The 13,161-nt window shown below is 43.9% G+C and overlaps 1 protein-coding gene across 7 annotated transcripts in view; it reads left to right on the top strand.

Moving 5' to 3' along the window:
- Positions 1–13,161, top strand: part of ZC3H11A (zinc finger CCCH-type containing 11A) — a 754,301-nt gene that overhangs the window by 168,972 nt on the left and 572,168 nt on the right. For 6 of the 7 annotated variants that reach the window (XM_073615851.1, XM_073615846.1, XM_073615848.1 and 3 more), the window contains one exon: positions 7,922–8,041. The exons of the other annotated variant lie outside the window; for it this stretch is intronic. In XM_073615851.1, the coding sequence (XP_073471952.1) occupies positions 7,922–8,041 (120 nt within the window). The remainder of the gene's footprint in view (positions 1–7,921; positions 8,042–13,161) is intronic. 7 annotated transcript variants of the gene reach the window in all.

Genomic DNA, 13,161 nt, shown 5'->3' with positions numbered 1-13,161 from the left:
TACGTTAGATGAAATAGCACTCGCCATAGCATCCCCTGCACCAGCTAAAGCTCCTGGAGGCCACTTGACTTTTACGCAGCCTATTCGGAAATACTTATCCCTGAATTATTGGTACTTTACAACCATATATTCGAGTCCGGGGCCCTCCCCGAATCCCTTCGTCAAGCAATAATTATAGTAATCCCCAAACCAGGCAAGGACCCCCACCACCTAGAATCCTACCGCCCAGTCTTGCTCCTCCAAGTTGACATTAAAATACTAGCCAAAATTTTGTCCATGCGCCTTAACCACAGTATTCTCTCCTTAATACACCCGGATCAGACAGGGTTCGTGCCTGGCAAGAATACAGCCATGAACTTACGGCGATTATACAGCTGATCATGAGACTACGGGAGATAGGGCGGTGGTGGCGTTAGACGCCGCAAAAGCTTTTGATTCGGTGGAGTGGAGGTACCCGTGGGAATGCCTTAGGGGGTTCGGATTTGGGCCCAATTTTATTAAATGGGTAAAATTACTATATTACTCCCCCTCAGCTAGAGTGGTAGTGAACAGATCTGACCCCTTCCCTTTGGGCCGAGGAACCCGACAGGGATGTCCACTATCGCCCCTGCTTTACGCCCTGGCGGTGGAACCCCTGGCTATTTCATTTAGGCTAAGACCAGATGTACGAGGACTGAACATGGGATCCCTGACAGAAAAACTGAGCTTATACGCAGACGATATGCTCCTTTATTTAGAGGACACTGGTCCTTCTCTCCAAAAAGTCCTTGAAATCATTGGGGAATTTGGGAAACACTCGGGATTAAGCATGAACTGGTCCAAATCACAGATTCTCCCTCTTGACCTCTCACATCCTTCCTTTAGTGCAGCCTCCCTCCCGTTACAAAGAGTTGCCTCTATCAAATATCTGGGCGTGACAATTACAAGAGACCCCCTTGAATATGTAGTCAATAACATTGAACCACTCTTCCCCTATCTAAAATCCCGTACACAATCTTGGGCAAGGCTTCCCTTAGGAGTAATGGGGAGAATTAATTTATTTAAAATGGTACTTCTACCAAAATTTCTATATATGTTTTGGAACTCCCCGGCACTAATCCCACTAAAGATCTTTAAAAAGTTGGACCAAACCATCAACTCATTCATATGGGGGTCCAATAGACACAAACTGGCTTGGAACACGATTAAAAACCCAACCTCGTCGGGAGGAGCGGCCATACCAGACTTATACACCTACTACATAGCTGCACAGCTTTCACATTTTTATCATATTCATAAGACTGACGAACTTAGATACCAAACACTGGTATGTGACAGACCAAGTAATGATATGTATTCCCCATTACAAGTCCTATTTAGGAAAGGGAGTAGGAAATGGACAAATATAGGACAGCACTCACTGCTGTTTCAGCATCGCCACATATGGGAGAAAATGATTAAAATGTCTGGTGCTGACTTTTTCCACTCACATACACCCTTATGGCACAATCCCCTTTTGGGGGAACTGTTGTCCTTACCCGGGGCCACTAGGTGGGCTGCTAAGGGGATAGTGTTCCTTTTCCAGGTTATCACTATATTTGGGGTAAGACACTTCCAAACACTTTGTGAAGAATTTGACTTCCCCTCTAACATGCAATTTAGCTACTTGCAACTGAAACACGCGCTTCAGACACAATTTGCAAATGGCTTTCCCAACCCACAAATGCTCCCATTGGTAGACGTAATCACAGGTTCCTCTCCAGAAAAACTTATATCTACTCTGTATACCGCGCTACGCACTAGAACAACTGCCAGAATAGTAGACACAGCAAGAATCAGATGGGAGGCAGACCTAGGCCAAATAGATGATACTGATTGGGAAAATATACTGGAAAATGTACGGAAAACCTCACCTAAATTATCTGCACGCCTGACTCAATTATACATAATTCATAAATCCTACCTTACGCCCGTCGGAATAGCCAGATTTTCCCCAAACCAAAATCTAAATTGCCCAAGATGTCTAGGCACTCGATGTTCCTTTTTCCATTTGATCTGTTCATGCCCAGTGATAACTGACTACTGGACACAGATTGTAAAATTCCTCCATGACCATATGGGTTCACCACTACAACTAGACCCCAGGCCGTGCATACTGTGTTTACTCCCAGACACCATGTCCAGGCCTATGGCTACACTCCATAGTGAAACACTGTTTAGTGCTAGAAAATTATTCGCCAAAAACTGGATGAGAACCACTTCTCCTACTGTCCAGGACTGGTTGAGGGATGTAAATGTGTTCTTGCCATATAAAAAAGTGCTCTATATACACAGGGGATGCCCAAAAAAGTACAATAAGATATGGGGCACTTGGCTAGCCAATACCAATACCTGTACTACATGATTGATAGTAGATAGCTGTAAGATTGGGGAAGCTAACGTATTTTTTGTTTTAAGAACGTATCCTGGGGAAATGGCCAGATTAGTATAAATAGCACAATGTAAATGGCTAATCTAGATACAGTGTCCTAGTTATGTACATATCTACATCTTCCTAGGTCTATAAAGATAGCGTCGGAAACGTATGCTTGAATATAAATATTGTCCATTACTTTTTCTGCTTATGGTATGACATGTATTTCATTTGTATGACGTTTTTGACAATAAACATGTTCTTTGGTTAAAAAAAAAAAAAAAAATATATATATATATATATATATATATATATATATATATATATATATATATATATATATATATATATATATATATATATATATAAACCTAAATGTATGTATTTTCCCCAGATCCAATATGAGGTCTATAAATTGTTTCCACCTTTAAAAAAAAAAAAAAGTTTTTAACTTTTGTGTATAATTTGAGTTCCACATTACATTTTTTTTTTTTTTTTTTATGTAGAATTTTTTTTTTTAATCCTTGTTAGTTGTACCACTGTAGGGGAGGCATTATTAATGCAGTGCCTCATAACTCCTCCAAGCTGATAATAAGCATAAATATCCACTGCAAATTAGGAATCTAACTGTTAATATTGTCCATTACCTCAGTTTGACCACAGCTAAAACAATAGCATTGTCACATCCTCATCAATGATTATACCTGTAACCCAATCTATAAATCCCCAAATCTTCTCCCCAAAGATTACATTTTTGAACAGTGTCACAAAAGATGTTCCAATGTAGGTCTATATATTTGGAACATATTCCTGCATTCAGAGTAGAGAGATTTGTTATAAATGGAAAATATGCTCTATGTATAATATTAAATCTCTAAAGTACAATAGAAACCGGCAGACATTCGGCATGTGTGCACTGTAGTCCAACTGGATCCAATAGAACCTCAGGGGAGATCGCTGTACTAATGTCGGATAGTAAGTACAGCGGCTCCTCCTGAGCTGTGTGTGGTGTGTTTTAATTTTTTTTCCCAGCCCTGCTGGGTTTATACTGATGCTACAACGACAGTCATACGACGGTCAGCCTGGGTTCACACTTGTATGACAAACGCTCCGACATTGGGAGCTCATGTAGAATGACATGTGAAAATCCAATGTTTCCCTATGGGAGCTGTCTTAACTGGTGCGACTTTGAGAATGCTCCCTGCATTATTTTGGTCATACTTTGATCCTACTTCAGCCCATTGAATATCACTAAAGTTGGATCACCGTCTTGACTGATCCGACTTTGGCATGGGACTTGAGCTCTGATGATCTTGAAGGGGAACTCCGCGCCAAATTTAAAATAAAAACCTGCATGGGTTCCCCTCCAAGAGCATACCAGGGCCTTCGGTCTGGTATGGGTTTTAATGGGAACCCCCACACCGAAAAAATAGCGTGGAGGACCCCCCCAAAATCCATACCAGCCCCTTATCCAAGCACAGCCTCGCAGGTCAGGAAAGGGTGGGGACGCGCGAGCGCCCCCCTCCTGAACCATACCAGGCTACATGCCCTTAACATGGGGAGGGGGGGTGGGTGTTTTGGGGCAGGGGGGCCCCAAAGCACCTATTCCCATGTTGATGAGGGCAAGGGCCTCTTCCCGACAACCCTGGCCATTGGTTGTTGGGGTCTGTGGGAAGGGGGCTTATCGGAATCTGGAAGCCCCCTTTAACAAGGGGGCCACCAGATTCCGGCCCCCCACCCTGTGTGAATGAGTATGGGGTACATTGTAACCCTACCCGTTCACCTGAAAAAAAAAAAAGTGTCAAAAATAACACACATTACACATTTTTTTTAACTACTTCAATACAGGACATTTATACACCCTTCCTGCCCAGACCAGTTTTTAGCTTTCAGCGCTCTCAAACTTTGAATGCCAATTACTCAGTCATGCAACACTGTACCCAAACAAAACTTTTATCTTTTTTTTTTTTTTTATACAAATAGGTGTCCATTTATGAAGCAGTGAAATCTATTCACTGCTTCATTCTCCGGCATTCACAGTGAAGATCTTTCTCCTCTGTGTGCCTGTTTATGAAGCTTTGTAGATCGCTTCACCTTTGGAGGAGTGAATTGATCTACAAACGCTTCCAACAGTGGAGAACGGCCCCTGATACTGGAATCTCATGAGACTTTACGAGATTACAGTACCAGAAATTGACAGAAACACAGAGATGTCAGTTTATTAAGCAGTGATAAATTATCACCGCTCAATACACGGACAGACGGCATGGATTAATGTTAATAAAATATATACATATGTATACACACACACATTATATATACATGTATATACACACATTTTATATATATATATATATATATATATATATATATATATATATTCTCTTCACTCCCCGATTTACCACCTCTGAGCTGGTGAATCAGGGAGTGTGAATTCTGACTCAGATCGCCGCTTCATAAACTGGCCATTACTGTCATTCAATGAGGATTCTCCGTGTGTAGAGATAATCGCCGGGAGAACAAGTTCAAACACTTCTCCCCCCCGATTATCACTATTTCATAAACTGTTTATGGACTGTGATCATCGCTGATTACTGCTTCATAAACGGACACCATAGAGCTTTCTTTTGGTGGTATTTAATCATCACTGGGTTTTTTATTTTTTGCGACATAAGTGAAAAAAAGAGCAAAAATTTTGAAAAAAAAACGAATTTTCTATGATAAAATTTTGCAAATCAGTAATTTTTGTTCATAAATTTGGGCCAAAATTTATACTGCTACATCTCTTTGGTAAAAATAACCCAAATTAGTGGATATTATTTAGTCTCTGTGAAAGTTAAGCTGGCCATACACCATACAATTTTCCTGTTCAATTTTCTTTAGATTTACCTTCAACTATGTAGTACAAGGGCCTACCTGATTGCATCCAAATTGAAAGTGTTTAGGTTTGACCTCCTATTATATGGTTTTGGTAAATCTAAAGGAAAGTTGAACAGGAAAATTGAATAGTGTATGGCCAGCCTTAGAGTCTACAAGCTATGGTGCAAATCATTTGAAAATGATCACACCTGATGCACTGATGGCCTATCCCATTTCTTGAGGCCCTGAAATGTCAGGAAAGTACAAATACCCCCCAAATTACCCCTTTTTGAAAAGTAGACAGTCAAAGGTATTTGGTAAGAGGCATGGTGAATTTTTTTGAAGTTGTCATTTTTTCCCACAATTCTTGGGAATATTAAGAATTTTTATTTTTTATTTTTTTCACAAAATTGTCATAATAAGTTATTTCTCACACACAGCATATACATATTTCCAATTACACCCCAAAATACATTCTGCTACTCCTTCCAAGTATGGCGATACCACATGTGAGACTTTTACACAGCCTGGCCCCATACAGAGGCCCAACATGCAGGGAGCACGGTCAGACGTTCTTGGAGCATAAATTACACCTCTAATTTCCTAACGACCTATTATGCCCTGTACACACGGTCGGATTTTCCGACGGATAAAGTGCGATCGGATTGTGTTGTTGGAAATTCGGATCATGTGTGGGCTCCATCGGACTTTTTCCGTCGGAATTTCCGACACACAAAGTTTGAGAGCAGGCTATAAAATTTTCCGACAACAAAATACGATCGTTTAAATTCCGATCGTGTGTACACAAATCCAACGCACAAAGTGCCACGCATGCTCAGAATGATTAAGAGACGAAAGCTATTGGCTACTGCCCCGTTTATACTCCCGACGTACGTATTTTACGTCACCGCGTTCAGAACGATCGGATTTTCCGACAACCTTGTGCGACCGTGTATATGCAAGACAAGTTTGAGCCAACATCCATCGGAAAAAGTCCATGGATTTTGTTGTCGGAATGTCCGAGCAATGTCCTACCGTGTGTACAGGGCGTTACACTTTTGAAGGTCCTTGAGCACCAGGACAGTGGAATTACCCACAAAATGACCCCATTTTGGAAAGACCTCAACGTATATTCTATGAGGCATGGGCTGCAGATAAGTACTCAGGTACTCTGATGGGCTGGAGTGGCGAGAAGCCGAGGACGTCATATGACGCCCAACCAGGATGGGAGATCCCATCTGCGGATGTCATTTGACTGTAGCCCAGTATTGAAGTGGTTAAAGTAATTTATTAAGGCAGCTCTGTCGTCTCTTCTGATTTCTTTTCCCATCTCCGGATCTGCTACCTCCTCCACCGACGTCTTCTGCCTCTGCCGGTTCTTCTCCCCTCTCCGGGTCTTCTCTGCTGATGTCTTCTAGCCCTCTCCGGTTCTTCTCCCTCTGTCCGCTGTCTTCTCCGCTGTACGGGTCTTCTCCACTATCCTCTCGCTCTTTTGCTGGGTCTTCTTCGCTGTCTTCTCCCTCTGTTCTTCTTCTGATGTTGACTCGACGCTCTCTCCCGCTCTAATGCTGGGTGCGCGGTGTGCCACGATTTATATTGGCATGGGATGGGGTTATGCCCCGGGCAGTGATGTAATAAGGGGCGGGGCCTCCGGATGACATCACGCGTCGACCCCGCCCCATGCCAATATAAGTAGTGGCACACCGTGCATCCAGCATTAGAGCTGGAGAAGGCGTTGAGTCGACAGCAGAGAAGACCCAGCAAAAGAGCGAGAAGATAGTGGAGAAGACCCAGCAGAGGCAGAAGACAGCGGACAGAGGGAGAAGAACTGGGGAGAGAGAGCGGAGAGGGCTAGAAGACATCAACGGAGAAGCCCCGGAGAGGGGAGAAGTTGGAAGAGACGCCGGAGCTGCCTTAATAAATTACTTTAACACCCTGTGTGCTGTGTTTTATTTTTGACAAATTTTAGTTTCAGGTGAATGGGTAGAGGTACAATGTACCCCATACTCATTCGCATAGGGTGGGGGGCAGGGAACTGGGGGCCCCCTTGTTCCGATAACCCCCCCGCCCGCATACCCCGACAACCAATGGCCAGGGTTGTCAGGAAGAGGCCCTTGTCCTCAAGGTGTTTTTTTTTTTTTTAATTTGGCATGGAGTTACCCCTAAAGATTCATACCAGACACAGTGCCTGGTATTGTCAGGGATCAAAGTCGGATCCCTGTTCATTGGAGTCGGACTTCAAGTAGCAGGGCAGAGTCTGATCCAGATTGGTATTAGGCTGTCGTGTCGTAACATTGTGAACCCAGGCTCTCAGGAAGACGGCTCTCATAGGGAACCATTGATTTTCATGCGACATGAGCTCCCAATGTCGGAGCGTTTGTCATACCAGTGTGAACCCAGCCTGAATGAAAATCAACTACTAGTGTGTACGAGGCTTAACATAGAGGAGGGGTTCCTGTGTAAGTTCACCTTACAGACTTTTTTTTTTTTGGTGGGGGGGGTTGTGTGTGTCAATCAGTTTAAGTCTCATTTATAGTAATTTTCGGGATATTTTACAGGATCAAGTCTACATTTATTTCAGGCTTAAATGAATAAAATAAAACCTCTGTTCCTTATTATAAGCATTTTTACTGAATGTATGGTTGAGTATGTAAAATTCTGGTTGTACAGGGAGACAGCTGTCCTTTCCGGCACTGCAAAGCCGCCTTAGGAAATGAGACCGTTTGCACTTTGTGGCAGGAGAGTCGCTGTTTTCGACAGATCTGCAAGTTTCGCCATATGGAAATTGACGTAAGTAAATTATCTACAGCTGATAAACAGTCTATTGTCTCATGAGCGAGATTTCAGTTGTTAACAAAATGTGTTTGTCTGTTTTTACGTAAAGTTGAAGTGGTTCTAAAGGCTAAAGGTTTATATTACCCTTTTTAAAGTGGTTGTAACCCAAAAACAAAAAACTAAAAACCTGCTCCTGTCCCTTAACCTCCCTGGCGGTTTTCCCGAGTGTGGCTCGGGGTTAAATTTCAGTACCATTAGCGGTAACCCCGAGCCACACTCGGGATCGCATTGCAGGATCCTGGGGCAGCGTTACTTACCTTGTCCCCGGGATCCTGCGATGTCCCCCGCAGTGTCCGAGGGCTCCGTCCTCCTCCGAAGCCTCTCCGTGCCAGGCTCCGTTCCCTGCGAGCGGCGCGACGCACAGGGGGGGAGCCTGGCGGCAAATTCAAAAAAATGTCAAAATCATAACACATACAGTACTGTATGAAATGATTTCACATCCCTTTTGTCCCCAGTGCTCTGGCCCATGCCCTGCATGCAGTTTTACATGATATACACTGTTCTTTCTGCCTGGAAACTGGAGATTGTCCATAGCAACCAAAAAGTGTCCCTTTACGTCAAAAGTGGCTTTAGACCAGCTAGAAAACAGCGATAGTAAATTAGAACACTTGCAGAATTGAGCGATAGTGAATTGTGGGGAAATTTATTTTATTACTATTTTTTTTATTTTTTTTTAATTATTTATTTTTATTTATTATATTATAATTTATGTTTTTGTGTTTCAAACTTTATCATACCCGGGATATCTACTAGACTCTGGTTTGGACAGATTTAAGTGTGTTATTGTTAAGATTTACAGACCTACAATATAAAACGCCAAATTTCCATGCAAAATAATTGTACCGCTTTCAGCACCTAAAATCCGAAATAATCATACCGCCAGGGAGGTTAAAGAGCTAGCAGAGTGCTTTTGCCATGTCACTTGTCCCTTTTCTATGCCGTACAATGCCTGGTTGTTCCTGCCTGTTCCCATCTTCTCCTGTTTAAACTGACCATGGCTGCTGACCCATGATAGCATGTTCAGATTACTTGCCTCTGCCATCCAGCTCTATCCTCAGCTTCTCCCCCTCCCTCTCCCTGTCATTTTCGTAGTCTGTGTGTTTGTCTGTCTCCTCTCCCCCTTCTCCTCCTGCATAGATAGAGCAATGCTATTCCCCTGAAACCACTCCTCGCCCCTGTTAACCAGTTCCCACCCAGGCCAATTCTGACATTTCTCTCCTATGTGTAAAAATCTATTTTTTTTTTGCTAGAAAATTACTTAGAACCCCCCCAAACAATATATATATTTTTAAGCAGGGGCCCTAGAGAATAAAATGGTGGGTGTTCGAATTTTTATATCACATGGTATTTGCGCAGTGGTTTTTGAAATGCAAATTTTTGGGAAAAAATACACTTTAATAATTTTTTTGCACACAAACACCATATAATACCAAATTTTTTGTTAAAATATAAAAGATTGTTATGCTGAGTAAATATCTAACATGTCACGCTTTAAAATTACTATGGTACCTAAAGATCTCTATTAGTGACGCTTTAAAAAACACCTTTACAGTTTAGAATTACAGAGGAGGTTTGGAGCATAAAATTTGTGCTCTCACTCTGACGTTCGCTGCAATACCTCACGTGTGGTGCGATCACCTTTTACATATGCGTGTGGGACATGCATATGCATTCACGTTTACACGTAATTTTATTCAAAACTTTTTTTCTCATTAGTTCATTGATTGACACAGCGCTCCATTAATCCTGACTATAGGGTTAGATCTGCCTACTCCTACAGAATTTGCAAAAAATTCTGCCTACGCACATGAGCTGTCCTCAGCTGGTATTTAAACCCCTCTCTGCTATAGATATTCAGTTTATTTCTGTCTAGTCAGGGGTAAAGAACTAGGCTCCCTGCTAGGATCTTTTGGTCCTAGCAATTTTTGCATTTTTATCCTTCTACAATCAACTGCCAGGGTGGGCGATGGGCTGGATAATCTAGATCCAGTGGTCCCCCCAGTCCAGCCAGCAAGCACGTGCAGACCGCAGCTATGCGCTAGGTCGGCCGCGACAACGGACGGAGGCTGGCCCGTGAGTTGAACGTCTTGCAGGGTCCTGTACGACCGGGCTCTGGTACAAGTCGCAGCGTCCCCCTGGCAACAGCCCCCAGTTCAGGGGCAGGGGTGAGAGGTTCTGTCTGGAGCGATGCCCGCATCCATGAAGAGGTAAATACATTCCTCCTCTCTACTCCTTTGTGGTGGGGTGGACCCCCCATCTTAATCCCTCAGTTAAGCTGGGCTTTTTTCCCCCCATCTCCCCTCCATCCTCACTCTGTGTATGTTTCCTGGGGGGGCTCATGTGTTGAATGCTCTGCCTTAGCAAGTATGGGGTGCAGTACCTAGGGTGGGGGGGGGGGGGTGGCACAGCGGAGACTCCTGTGTAGCTTCCCAGACAGTCTGCCAGCATTTAGCAGCGTTCGGCGGCCCTTTTGCCGTGTGTGTGTGTGATTTGCAATCGGCCACTGCAGCTTTTGGTTGAGAAACTTTTAATGCAAAGGGACTTCGAGAAGTTGATCTGTAGATTGGAGAGTGTTGTAGTGGGCAAAAGTCACTTAGTAGGTTAGGCATGGTGAGTTGTATGTCTGAGAGTAAAGGCAAAATGTAATCTGCGAACGCTGCTATTTTATGTTTGGTCGGAGATGTTAAAGTGATTGTAAACCCTTGTTTTTTCTATTATTTAAAAAAAACCAAACATGTCATACTTGCCTCCACTGTGCAGCTCGTTTTGCACAGAGTGGCCCGATCATCCTCTTCTGGGGTCCCCCCGGTGGTGCTGGTAGCTCCTCCCCGCATCAGATAACCCCCCTAGGAGAAGCACTCTCCTGGGGGGTTTCCTTGCGGGCGCACTCCGAGTCCAGCATTCGGCTTCCATAGACACAAATGCCGGACTCGGCCCCGCCCCGCAGCGCCCGCATCATTGATTTGATTGACAGCAGCAGGAGTCAATGGCTGCGCTGCTATCAATCTATGCAATCAAGAGCCGGGACCCTGTGCAAAGAGGGTCAGCGCGTCTCCGCCGAGGGAAATACGGAGCTTAGATAAGTAAAATGGGGGGCTGGGGGGGGCCGGTCACTGCCAGGTTTTTTTTCATCTTAATGCATAGGATGCATTAAGGTGAAAAAAAACATGAGGGTTTACAACCCCTTTAACAGGATAAGCTGGGATAGGTCGTAGTGGGGGGGCCCCAAAGTGAGAACAAACAAAAGCAGGGACTATGGGCATCCTTGCCTAGTGTCATTCGACATAGAGAAGGCAAGCGGCTGGTAACTCTAACTCCTGCAGTCCGGGCCAAATGGAGAGTTAGAATGAGTACTGCTCTCGTAGTCCCAGGCCACCATGTCAAACGCCTAGGGATAGAAAGAACCCCTGCAGTTTTCACGAGGTAAGTCAGTGAGGTACATTTAGGGCTTTCAGGATGTTGTCCCTAGCCTCCCCACCAGGAATAGATACCCACTCGGTCCCTGGAAAAAAATGAAGGTAGGAGACGATTCACTGATGAAATTTTGATTTGTGTGCACCCCGCTAAAAAAAAAAAAAAAAGTTGTTCTTAACTGGAATGTCATATAGGTTTGAATAGTATTGTATTTTTATTTTTTTTAGAAAAGCACTAGCATAACTGTCACACCAACGTAAGGGCTATTTGTTTTGGAAGGCATTACATCAAGTCAAGTAGGTCAGGTGTAACAGAGGGATTTGTACATAGATTAAACATCAGTACATATTCTGCCTAAATCAAGATCAGGTAGACCTTTCAATGTGGAGCGATAATGGGGAATAGAAGAACGAGGAGAGAAGAGACGAGCATTAGTCAAGAGGGGAAATAAGAGGGGTAATATGGGGGGGGGGGGACTGGGTGATGAGTGCCCCACATGAAGCTCAGGCTCATATTCCCTGCCTAAGAAGGCAGGGCATATTGGAGCCAAGGGTCCCACATCTTAAAGCGGAGTTCCACCCAAAAGTGGAACTTCCGCTCATCTGATTCCCCCCCCCTCCGGTGCCACAATTAGCACCTTTCAGGGGGGAGGGGGGTGCAGATTAGACAGGTATCTGCACCCACTTCCGGGAATAGACTCCCGCGGGAGTCACGCCCCCCTCCCGCACCCTCCCCGCTGTCTCCTGGGAAACACACAGGTCCCAGGAGATAGCGAGGACCACTTAGGACGAGCAGCACAACTCGCGCATGCACAGTAGGGAACCGGGAAGTGAAGCCGCAACGCTTCACTTCCTTATTCCCTCACCAGGAATGGCGGCGGCAGCAGCCGAGAGCCGAGCTATCGCTCGGCTTTGTCTGCCGACATCGCTGGACTCCTGGACAGGTAAGTGTCCGTTTATTAAAAGTCAGCAGCTGCAGTATTTGTAGCTGCTGGCTTTTAATAATTTTTTTTCAGGTGGACTCCCTCTTTAAGGTATTTGGGCTGGGAGTTTTTTTAGCACACTAGTAATTTTTTCATGAATTAACATGAGGGTCATGTGGTTCTTGATTTCTTGTATAGAGATCTAGGGCTTCTTCCAGGCCTTGGCTTCAGTTTGCTTGCCTGCCAGGAAGAGAAACCTGGCTAACCATTGGAGGGCGTGGAGACCTGGGCAGTGAAGTAAAGCATATCTCTCTTTCTTGGGAATAATCAAATGAAATAGTGTCAGGAGGAGAAAAAGAAGAACAGAGAACCCCCCTAACGGGGCTTTAATGTAGCCAATGATATATAATTCGAAAGAGTAGTAGAATGGTCAAATATAATTTTTATTGGTACAAAGATTATAAAAAGTGGTAACTTCTGACATTAAAAGTCAAGACATGAGCTGTGGTACAAAAATTGTTAAAAGGCCGGCAACAGTATAAAGTACAGTATAACCAAAGCAACAAGGTCAAAAAGTGGTTATAGATGTCCTGACGCGTTTCGACCCCATTGGGTCTTCTTCAGAGGACAGATGATTAACAGCTGCAAAAATGTAAGCATGTATCACAATCTTTTTTTTTTTTAAAAACAGCACGAAATAAAACAGGAAATATGGAATGCATTAAATTTATGTGTATGC

The sequence above is a fragment of the Aquarana catesbeiana genome, linkage group LG02 (genome assembly GCF_042186555.1).
Source record: "Aquarana catesbeiana isolate 2022-GZ linkage group LG02, ASM4218655v1, whole genome shotgun sequence".
NCBI lineage: Eukaryota > Metazoa > Chordata > Amphibia > Anura > Ranidae > Aquarana > Aquarana catesbeiana.
This window is presented reverse-complemented; position numbering and strand designations above follow the sequence as displayed.